The sequence below is a fragment of the Capronia coronata genome (genome assembly GCF_000585585.1).
Source record: "Capronia coronata CBS 617.96 chromosome Unknown acBCG-supercont1.1, whole genome shotgun sequence".
Classification (NCBI taxonomy): Eukaryota; Fungi; Ascomycota; class Eurotiomycetes; order Chaetothyriales; family Herpotrichiellaceae; genus Capronia; species Capronia coronata.
The window spans coordinates 2,420,304-2,431,810 of NW_006912893.1; the positions used below are offsets into that span (position 1 = coordinate 2,420,304).

General features: G+C 54.6%; 3 protein-coding genes across 3 annotated transcripts; 1 reads left to right on the forward strand and 2 right to left on the reverse strand.

Moving 5' to 3' along the window:
* Positions 1 to 765: 765 nt before the first annotated feature.
* A1O1_00855 (uncharacterized protein) lies at positions 766 to 2,468 on the forward strand (the record flags this gene model as incomplete). Its single annotated transcript, XM_007721770.1, has 2 exons — positions 766 to 876; positions 930 to 2,468. The coding sequence occupies 2 exons, from the start codon at positions 766 to 768 to the stop codon at positions 2,466 to 2,468; spliced, it is 1,650 nt and encodes a 549-aa protein (XP_007719960.1).
* Positions 2,469 to 3,979: 1,511 nt separating this feature from the next.
* Positions 3,980 to 6,861, reverse strand: A1O1_00856 (urease; the record flags this gene model as incomplete). Its single annotated transcript, XM_007721771.1, has 6 exons — positions 3,980 to 4,300; positions 4,447 to 6,123; positions 6,179 to 6,556; positions 6,613 to 6,639; positions 6,692 to 6,778; positions 6,841 to 6,861. The coding sequence occupies 6 exons, from the start codon at positions 6,859 to 6,861 to the stop codon at positions 3,980 to 3,982; spliced, it is 2,511 nt and encodes an 836-aa protein (XP_007719961.1).
* Positions 6,862 to 7,603: 742 nt separating this feature from the next.
* Positions 7,604 to 8,890, reverse strand: A1O1_00857 (uncharacterized protein; the record flags this gene model as incomplete). The annotated part of the gene is made up of 3 exons (XM_007721772.1): positions 7,604 to 8,002; positions 8,050 to 8,442; positions 8,813 to 8,890. 3 exons carry the CDS (start codon positions 8,888 to 8,890, stop codon positions 7,604 to 7,606), a joined length of 870 nt encoding a protein of 289 aa, XP_007719962.1.
* Between the last annotated feature and the right edge of the window lie 2,617 nt (positions 8,891 to 11,507).

Consider the following 11,507-nt stretch of genomic DNA (forward strand, 5'->3'; position numbering starts at 1 on the left):
GAGGAAGGATCCGCTGTGACTCGGACCAGGATCTGAGTCGGAGGATATAGGTATGGATGACAGGATGGACGACAGGATGAACGGGGTCAAACGGGGTGAAATGCATCGGGAGTCCACCAGTCAGTTGATGCCTAGACGTGGGAATTCCACAGGCTGCATCATCTCATCCAGTCAACAATGTAGGTACGCGGTGTAGCAGCAACGTCACCGCAAGTACTGTATGTAGCTTGTGGCTGGCCGATGGGACCAGAAAAGGCCCTGCCAGTGGGGGATTGTACAATACTAGGAGACTAGATACTAGGTAGACAACATGAATCTGTCGAGGCGGTGAACAAAAGTCGGGCTCTGCCTGCGCTGCGCTGCGCTGTGTTTCCCGCGCTTGTGATCGTGACTTGTGCTTGTGCTTGTGCTTGTCCCCTGCAGTTGGCAGTCAATCAAGTCAAATACCTTTTCATGTATCATCCATCCATCCATCAATCAATCAATCAATCAATCACTCGCCCACTACAGACTGCAGACTGCCTCGCATCACCCACCACCAACCACAAACAATCACCGCCATGTGAGCCAGTAGTTGGTCGTTGACTTGCTTCTGCCCATACCCTCGCTTGTCGACCCAGTCTTCTTCTACCTCTCTGATCTCGACCTTGTCTCCGTTGCGACCTGACATCTTGACCATGAGAGCGACGACAAGCACGAGCAACCAACAAATCCATGCTGTGGCGGCCCTAGCACCAACAGCGTTTCCATTACCAAACCCACGAGATGGATGCCAACCAGGCGTCCGGCCCAGGGTTCTGGAGATACCTCATCAATCCTGACAAGAGTGCGACTCCCCAGCTCGAACAACTTTGCCTGGGTATAGCCAAAATCATTGTGAGGAGGCAAATCACAAGTTGCGCACTGATGTTTGCTAACATGGTGGATAGTCGACTCTTGAAACGGGCCCCGATCACGAACTGTCTCCTCCACGCCTGGCTGCATTCTACAGAGCGGTAGGCGGCAACTACGACTCTCTATTCCTGAAGACCTCCTATCATGCCCTCTCCTTCATGTATCAAACGCTCGGATGTTTCCATAGCCTCCAGCCCACAGCAAGCCCCTTCGAGACACCGCGGGTCCCGTGTCTGACTCCGAAAGGGTTCGCTCGCTGGCAAACGATCCAAATACTACTCTGCCCGGAAGAGAACGTCGGGTTCATACAGAAAGCCGTACAGATATGGAATGTTCCAATGCCCACTGGGGGCACCTTTCCTAAATCCATTCCGAAAGAAGTCTTCCCGGACAGACCAGACGAGGCGATGGAAAAATGGCACCGCATGGTTACCGGTCAATTGAACCAAAAGAGCTACATGCGACGCCTCAAGAACTCGCCCTATCAGTCCCCACACCCGGAGGCCTATGATCGGCGCGACGGCTATTTTTCGAACGCACACATGGGAGGATCGACTAGGGCCCCCCACAACACCTCACGGGAGGGCCAGGCTCACTTGGAGGAAATCTATCGCCGGCGAAGCAGCGTTCCAGATTTCCCATGTCCAGCCGGGGAGAGAGCGTCACACTGGGATCCGCGAAACGGAAACGGCCATGAGGCGCGGAAGGCCCGAAGCCAATCTGCACAAAGGCCACCTGTCCAGCCTACCCGTCAGCGATCTCGCACTGCTTCCGGCCCGTCAAAAAGCCATTCTCAAAATATGTCGGGCAACAGTCCTCCGAGCGGCAAGGCCAGTGGCGGATCCACAGACCGATCTGGGCGACGCTCATACGGGTACAACCTCCATTATCGCTCACCGGCACGCACTCCGTCCACCGTGGATGAAGGCAGTGGCAGTGGCACCGGCAGCGAGGCAAGCTCGGAAGCCTCGCAGACACCGCGTCGACATCACATTTCCGATGAGGATCGCAACGGCCGTCGATCGTCGAGTTGGGTCCCCTCGTTCCTGAGGTCGCACAAACGCCGGCATTCATCTGATGCTAGTTACCGCGCGCCTGGCCCCAGACCACCACAGCCCTTGCGGCCCGAGTACTACCCACCTCGTGCGAGCATACCTTCATCACAGCCACAACTGTCACGCCATCGAGGGTCTAGCGGTGCTCCCATTCCCCCATGGCGTGACACCGTCTGGGATAGTGATCCCGTCATCTCGACGCCGGGGACGCCCGTCCAGGGACATGCGCAACCGGACCCGCGTGCCCCCACCATACGTTTCCCAGATCAGGCCAACTTCGAGCCGTTGACGAGGGAGAGCAGCAGCGGGAGTGGCACCGATCACAGACATCGCTCGTCGGACTGGGACAGAGGCGGTGCACACCGACGGCAAGGCCAAGGCCAAGCCGCACCTTCGAGACTAGCAACCTTGACCGGAGTGCATGGGAGGAAATATCCTACCCCAGATTCCATGAGTCCTATCGAACGACAGCGGAGTAGTCATGCATCTTCCCGCGGTGGTGTTGCGGCCATGGTTTGACGAGCACGAGCACGAGTACGGCGTGGCAGCCATGAACTATTGTCGGGTGTGACAAATAGATACACTCCACCGTGGCTTTTTTCCGAGCATCTTTACTCATCCATCCTGCTTGGATGTACAATGAGCGACACTCGACACTCGACACTCGACACACCACACCTTTGCTATGCCAATGAAAACGATCTATGAAAGCTTACACGAATGAGATGATGAGACGAGACGAGATGAGACGAAACGGCAACGACACGACAACGATACAATTCTTTATGAAAAGAGCTCGGCGTTATAGGATGGGTCAGGGCGCACAATTGGGCAGGAAACGAATGCAACCGGCGGTGATGGACATTTTGGGAACTGTCTTGATTTTAGCAGGGCGGAAAGAATCTCGAGACATCAAGCCATCCACTGCTCATATCAGGTATAGCAGAATGAAAGTTCAAAGCGAATGGAATCCCTATCGTTCCCTTGGCTTCGTTCTCGTGCTCGTTGTTGTTCTCGTTCCCCGGGGATTTGTATTTGACATCGTAAGGCTGTGTGACCCCCTTCTTACCTATAGATTATAGATAGTAGCTCCAGTAGACCGACCACGCACCCAAATCCAACGTTTTGATCGGAACGGGCTCGACTATCGTGGATAACTTAACATAGACTTAGTATCGGAATCAGGATGTATTCGGTCATCTACCAGAGTACTTTGTACGTGGTCCTTTAGGTTCGGTACCTTACCTTACCTTAGGTACCTCGTACCTCATGATATCGGCCGACCCGTGTCGGGTATTTTTACTTTACTTTACTTTACTCGAGGTATCAAGTATGTCTTCCAGGTTCTTCTCCTTTCAGTCCCCCACTGCAGCAATGAACATACATTAGGACATCTAACCACTGACTGACTGACTGACTGACTGATAGATAGATAGATAGACTGATTCATCAATTAATGACCAAGTCAAAGTCAAATGGGGAAGTAATAAATGTAGTCGGGACCAGCATGCGTATTTCAGTTCCAGGTTAGTCAAGATATGTTGCTTCATACTGTGATTCAAGAAATATATATCATATATTCTTTCCGACTTTCGCAGATTCCAAAGCTCTCTCTGGCGGGTTTTCTCGTTTTATCCAAGATCTGCCTTTCGTCCCTTACGTATCCAAGACATCATTGAGTACTTATGTTCCAATCCACCACTGTCCAGCAGACAACAACAAACTTTCCCAAAAGTGTTGAAGGTTGAGTATTTATCCCCAAGAGATCAGCTTGCTCTTCTCATTTCCCCCCTTGCCATCATGGATGAGCCCGGATCGAGATGGCTGACTACCTACCAAGAATGGATAGATCTGGGTCATTCATTCACTCATTCATTCTTCTTGAACCTCAACTTCTCCAGGCTAGTCTCTTCTTCAGCTTTTTCTCCTCTTCTCCTTTTCCTCCTCTTCTCCTTTTCCTCCTCCAGCTTCTTCTCTTCTTCTCCTCTTGGCTGGCGCGTTCCGAATTTGTTGGTTTTCACAGACCAAAGTTAAAACACGTAGTAAATCTGTCCCAGCGCCACCTCCTTCGCCGGCTCGGCCGTACAGATCTGCCCGTCGGCCTCGACGACATAACTCTCCGGGTCGACGCGCATTTTGGGCATGACGTCGTTGTATTTCATGTCCCGCTTGGTCAGGTTGCGGCAGTTCTTGACGGGCTCGACGCGTTTCGAGAGGTTGTATGAGGCGACGGTGCCGGAAGCGATGGAGGCCGCGGACACGAAGGTGATGGATGTCGCGGGCACCAAGGGGGCGAACATGGGCCGGGAGATGATGGGTTGGATGGTGGGGATGGAACCGTTCGGGTCGCCCTGTAGACGAGAGGCAAGACAAGTTAGATAGGTTGTGAGGGAAGATGAGTTGGATAAGTCGTAAGATCTGACTTGATCCAAGGCGACAAGTAAACTCCAACCCCAGTGCAAGTAGACAGAAAGAAACGAAACAAAACAAAACGTACCATCATAGCATAACTAATCATACCACTCTTCATGACCAGACTCGGCTTCGTGCCAAACTGGCTGGGCTTCCACATGACCAAATCGGCCAATTTGCCGACCTCGACGCTGCCGATGACATGGGCCATGCCCTGCGCGATGGCCGGGTTGATGGTGTATTTGCTGACATAGCGCTTGACGCGGAAGTTGTCGGCGCCAGTGCCCTGGTCTTCGGGCAGCGGGCCGCGCTGCAGCTTGTTCTTGTGCGCCGTGTTCCAGGTGCGCAGGATGACCTCGCCGCAGCGGCCCATGGCCTGGCTGTCCGAGGACATCATGCTGATGGCGCCCAGGTCGTGCAGCACGTCCTCGGCGGCGATGGTTTCGGCGCGGATGCGTGACTCCGCGAACGCCACGTCCTCCGGGATGTTTTTCGACAGGTGGTGGCACACCATCAGCATGTCCAGATGCTCGTCCAGCGTGTTGCGCGTGTACGGGCGCGTCGGGTTCGTCGACGACGGAAGCACGTTGGGGTGCTCGACCACCGAGATGATGTCTGGCGCGTGGCCGCCGCCCGCGCCTTCGGTGTGGTACGTGTGGATGGTGCGGCCTTTGAAGGCGGCGATCGTCGACTCGACGAACCCGGACTCGTTGAGCGTGTCTGTGTGGATCAGGCATTGCACGTCGTACTCGTCGCACACGGACAGGCACGTGTCGATGGCCGCCGGCGTGGTCCCCCAGTCTTCATGTAGCTTCAGGCCGCAGGCGCCGGCTTCGCACGACTCGCGCAGTGCCACGGGTGAGCTGTCGTTGCCTTTGCCCGTGATGCCGTAGTTGATGGGCAGCGAGTCCACCGCTTGCAGCATCTGCTTCATGTGTGTCTTGCCCGGCGTACATGTTGTCGCGTTCGTGCCGGCCGAAGGTCCCGTGCCGCCGCCCAGATAGGTGGTGATTCCGGACGAGACCGATTCATACACCTGTTGCGGACAGATCAGGTGGATGTGCGAGTCGAAGCCGCCCGCCGTGATAATGCTGCCTTCGGCTGCGATCACGTCCGTGCCGCTGCCCACGATCATGTTGGGATGCACCCCGTCCATCACGTCCGGGTTGCCAGCCTTGCCGATGGCCGAGATGAACCCGTGCTTGATGCCAATGTCCGCCTTGTAAATGCCGGTCCAGTCGATGATGAGCGCGTTGGTGATGACCGTGTCCAATACCTCCGAGTCGGGGCGACCCGATGCCTGACCCATTCCTTCACGAAGAGTCTTGCCGCCGCCGAACTTGCATTCTTCTCCGTAGGAAGTCATGTCCTTTTCCACTTTGATCCAGAGGTCTGTGTTGCCCAGCTTCACCAAGTCACCTGTGGTCGGCCCAAACATGCTCGCGTAGTCTGCTCGCGTCATGGACGCGACATCGATATGACCGAGGTCGCCAGCGGGTTCTGGGACGTGGGCGAATCCGGCTTTCCGGAGCTTTTCCACGATCTCATCCACCCGTGAGAGGTCGACAACTCCAGAGGCCAGATTGTTTCCGCCGCGAATCACCTTGTTGCCTGCGATCTCGACAAGATTGACGGTCTTGGTGTCTCCAGGCTCGAACCGGACTGATGTTCCTGCTGGGATGTCCAGGCGGAACCCATATGCTTTGGCTCTGTCGAACTCCAGTTGTGGATTCGTCTCGATGAAGTGATAGTGCGATCCGATCTGTTCAAGACCTAATCAGCCCAGGTAAACACAATACCAACAGTGAGAATTCTACCTGGATCGGTCTATCTCCCTTGCTGGTCACCTTCAGCCGGATCCTTTTCCTGCCTTTGTTCAACAAGATCTTGCCCTCCTTGACCGGAACGACAGCGCCAGGCATCTTCTTGTTTTCGTACTCGCTCGGATCTGGCAGAGGGAAGGCATCCTTGGTCGGTACTGGCAGGAAGCTCCCGTAAAGAGCCTTCTCCAGATCACCATCATCTGAGCTGATTGGGTGATGGACCGTCACCACGTACGTGCCGGTCTTGAAGGTACCTTCGACTTGAATCTCGGTCAGTGTTGCAAGTACCGATGGGAGTACGTGGCGTCGACCAAGCATGGTCTTCCCGATAGACATGAGGTCCGCCACAGTGTGGTTTCCATCGCGAATGAGCTGGACTTGAACATCAGTATACGGATCAACCCACGCGCCTTGGTTGGCCAAATTACCTCTTGCAAATTGTTGGCGACGAGGGCCTTGTAGAAGGATTAGCCATCTCACTCCGTCATCAAGTTCCATATCACATACGCAAGCTTCCGCATGGTTCAGCCTGATGCCCCTGGCCAGCCTTCTTTGTGCGAGGAACCCAAGCTGGGAGGTGACAAGCTTATCGAGCTGTGCTGCACCGTCAACAAAATGTCTGGCCCCTATCCACGCGGCAGAAAGGGTCTGCGTACCTCCTTGGGGACGAGATGCATGTTGAGATCTTGTCCGACTCAAAGATGCAATTCGAACTCAGACGCGCTCCGGTGTTCCAAGTACCAGCAGACTCGAGAGCTGTTTTATCGTTCGATCTCTTCTCCGGCCATCCTATTGTTATTATACGATCCGCTTATCAACTACCAAGAGCTGGAAGCGTGGGTGCGGGGCAAAGGAAAGAGAATTGAAGTGGCATGAGGAGCGTCAATCGACGGGGAGCCCGTTCATCAACACCCGAACAGAGCTGTGATTCGGCGAGTCGTCAGGCACTACACGGGATACAGTTAGCAGGCAGTCTTCAGCTCCAAGACCCATGGACTTTGGATTTGGGATGGATGCCAGATGGCGGTGATGTGGGGGAACATGGGTCACGTCGGCGCCCACCGAGGGCTAAGGGTAAGGGTCTAGGGAGTCTCTACCTAGGCCCCTAGGCTTTGTTGATTAGGCGTATCGCGCGTGTCAACGCCTAAGATAGAAACAGATGAAGCAAACAAATATTGTTTCCTTTTTACACATGTTGCTGGTATCAAAAGTCATCTACTTCACCGCCATAAAAGGCAGTAGTCTTGGAATCGAACACTCGCCGACGCCTTTCATTATGAACACGACAAACAATCCCGATGAGTGAGCGTCACTTGCAGAGCCCCCAGCCAAAGCCGAAACCGTATGAATGTTACCCACAATCACAGAGCCTAAACCCCCTTCATACCCCCATTGTGCCATTCAGTGCCAGTCGGGCCTTTATCTCTTGGCCTTTCTCGTCTTCTCGCTCTTAGCGGACGAGGCTGGCGCCGCCGGGGCCTCCTTCTTACTCTTCTTGGCCTTCTTCTCCGGCGATTTCGCCTCGGGCTTTGCGGGAGTCGGCTTGCTGGGAGTGGCATCCTTGGTCTTGCGACGTTTGGACTTTGGTGGGCTGGGTTCCTTGACTGGCTCCGGGGATGGCTCTGGGGACGTCTCGGCAGCGACTGGTTCCTCTTCAGTCTCCCCATCGGCATCGACACCGGTAAGGTGTTCTGGGGCCTTGCCCATGTCAACAAGACGCGTCGCCTCCTCATCACTAGGAACAGGCTGTCCGGCCTTGTATGCTGCCATCTTAACACGATAGGCGGCCAGGTTCTTCTGGTACTTGTCATCCCATACCTGTGCATGGTCAGCATGAATTGGTCTATGTGGTCGAGAGAACATACACTCTTCTCGGCAGGGGTCATTTCAGTCCATCTGCGAGTACCCTCGTCGGCAACCTCCTTTGGCTTGGCCTGATCACCCAACTCTTTCGCAATGGTCGCACGAGCACTCTGCATGTACAGGAAGTAGGGGGTGAGAGCACGCTTGGGCGCATTCGGATCATGGGGTGTTCGCTTGCGCTTCTTCTTGCCGTCGGTCTCCGGTTCTGGGGCCGGGGCCGCAGCCTCAGCTGGTCTTCCGGCCAGGAGGCCAGAGTCGGTCAAGATGCTGGTAAGGTTGGCATCGATGGGGTTAAGACCATGTTTGCCGGGGGTAAGGACGGTGTTCGCATGTTGGATGTAGGCTCGAGATAGATCTTGAACCGAGGATTGGAGGGTCGCAAGGGCAACGATGACCTGAATGTATGAGTGAGCAATGGCTTCTGGATCATTTTGGATATCAAACAAGGTTCGAGCAAGTGAAGTCAAATCAGAGGTGAGGGTGCAGATGGCAGCCAAGGTCGCCTAGTTACATTGTTGGATGGACTGAGCAAGATCTGAAGGCAATTCTATGTCGAGAAGTTTGGAAGGCATGGTGGCATTCGCTGCAGTGGGTGTGGACGTGTAGTGCAACGCGCCATCATGTGGGTTATGAAGGGAGAATGTTTTTGATTATGCCTGGAGCCTCGTCGCGGGGTTGATAGTAGTGACCATGGGGTATACGCGTGGAAGTGAAGCAGCAGTGGGTGTTGAAATGCACAGGGTTCAGAGAATGTCATAGCCTTACCGAATCGCGAGTGCGTTGGAAATCAGCAATGTTGACCTGAGTGGTCGCTGATTCAGGGTCGAGAGTCTTCTTCGCCATTGTTGTATGGTCAGGGTCGAAGAGGTAGAAGCCAACTGTCGCAGTTGCTAGAGTCCGCGCGTATAGGCGTGGTTGGTGTTTTGGGTGCAGTGGTTGTTGATGCCGGCTTTACCTGAAGCGGGTGCCTAGAAGGGCGGAGGCGCGAGAGGATGAGAGTGACAGATGAGGGTGAGGGTGCGGGCGCGCTGGAACGAAGCCGCTTGGAAGGAGGAAAATATTGGTGGGCGGAAGAAGCGGGAGGAGAAGAAACAGAAGAGATTGGGGGGCAAGCCTGGTATAAGTGGGCGAGAGGCAGCTGGATGGGTGCTCCCAGATCAACCCGGAGCTCCAGGGCTAAAAATTAGAGAGTGAAGCGCAGCTGCAGGATCTGATCAGACGGGCGGCACCCCTCCCTCTCCCTCTCTCTTTCCAGGCTCTCTCACCTATTTTCCTCCTCGCTGTTACTGCCTGTGTTGCCTGTGCTGCCGCCTGCGCAGTGCTTTCTGGCCGCTGGCTCCACTGTAACTGCCGCGCTAGGCACGCCTATTAGGTTTTAATTGGACCTGGCCTGCTGCACATTTCCGGCTCTATTTGCCTGGCCTCCAGCTGGTTGTCCCTCTACAGGCCCTACAGCAATCATTTCACTCCTCCCACTCCGGGGCTGGTCTACCCAGAGTGGCAGGCAACCCTGCTCTTCTGCAAGCTAACCCCGACCTAGGCTCTTTTTATTACCTGATGATTGAGACGCACAGCTCTGCCCTCCCTCACTTGCCGAGTGATGGACGCGACGGGGTGCGCTGCGCGTCTCCAGGAGCCAGTCGATGGAGGTGTTGGCAACCTCTGGGAAGAACATGACCCGTCTGAGCGTACTCTTCCTGGCCCCCTAGTCCAATTCATTCAGGGCCCTGGCAGTCTTACAATGCGAGTTACAGCGTCTGTTGGTGCGTGGTGCAGCTGTAGGCATGTCCAGGGCCAAGAACATGGGACATGGCGAAATCTCCCCTGTTCCTTATGGCGACTGTGCCCCAAGTGGCGCCCCCAACGGAAGCCGAAAGGAAATTACAATTCTGAAGCACAACAGTGGGCGTCCGTCAAAAGAGGGGCCTGAAGACTACCAAGAAACGTCTCCGGCAGCGACTCGGACTGATCCTCATGGGCACCTCTCAAATGCGGCTGAGAAACTCGGGGGATCTAGTGGAAGCTGTAAACCCTCAGTCCGCGGTCCAGTGTCCAGGGAGCAAGCCCTAACAACGGGTCAGACCACCATGACCCAACCCGCCTTCTGGATCAACACTGGCCACGCCCCACGATTCTACTGCATAAGCGCTTCTGGGCGTCGGCCCGCCTAATTATTATTGTTGCAGTTTTTGTGTGTCAGATTGCAAACTCGAAACCCACTGTTTACTACAGGGCCTCCTTAGCCCTGGGCGGTAGGGCTCAGGAGGTCTGAGTAAGGTAGGTAGGCTTGGAGGCACCCTCCCTACCCTGTCAGTGGGTGGTTGACTGTTAGGTGTGCGAGATAATCCTCCTTATCCTGGCCTCCTAACCATTTAGTAGCCCTCATGGCTGCTGCTGCTGCTGCTTGTGATTCCCTGGCAAATAATAATAATAGTCCTTCTCCTAGGTAGGCATTGAACTGCAGATTGGCTTGGTGGTGCCGCCGCCCTCGAAACACTGCCTCCGTTCCTCTACAGAGCCTCTTTGCTTGCTGGTCTGGACGCTGCTCCCTCGCCGACATCGCTCTTATTGAGAGACTTAACAGCTATGTCTAAGTGCTTGATCTCCTGCAGTCGCCGGTGTTCGCAGGGGCGTGTCCCTCTGACCTTCCGGCGGCGGCACAGTGGCCTAAGGCCTACGGGCTCTTTAGGCCTGTCGGTTCCTTGTGCGCCATTCTTACCCTGCTTGCCTCGCTATTGACCTGCCATTGCCCCAGTATCTCTGGCCGCGGGTGATCAATCCAGCACGCAGCACACGCTTTCTAGGCAAACATCCCAGCGCAGCCGTCCCAATCTGGCCTTGAGACGCTTAGGAAGTGGTCGACTTGAGTGCACCTCAGTACCACGACCTCAAGACCTAAGTTAGGGGGAGGGGTGCCTGAGGCCTGAGGATAAGGACTCTACCGCACTGTCGCTCCGTGCCATTCGGCGGCGTCAACAGTCTGCTGAACAAGGACTTAAGGTATCTTTCCCAAGCTCTTCACAGCGCCGGCAAAGTACATCTTATATTCAATTCAACCTTGGTCACTACGAATCCCCGGGAGCTTTCCAACCACATTTGAAGCCAAACCCTTACCACTGCCATAGTCCTCTCCATAGCCGGACCAACCTCGAGCAATTCATATATATATATATATATATATATATATATATATCTATATCCATGTCCATCCCCATTGAGGCGGAGAGGCATTCACATAGTGACTCCCAGGACCGGATTTGATCATATCTTATGACTTGCAGTATATGGCCATTCAAGGTGACCTCAATGCCGATACTTTGGCCCGCTTGGAGGCGGCCGCCTCCGGGCGCAGCCTCAGTCCAAACGAGGAGATTGGCGGGGCACTCATACTCACATTATATGACAGAATAGGGTATATACCACCTCTATCAAATAGAATATAAAACAAAAGAATGCCATT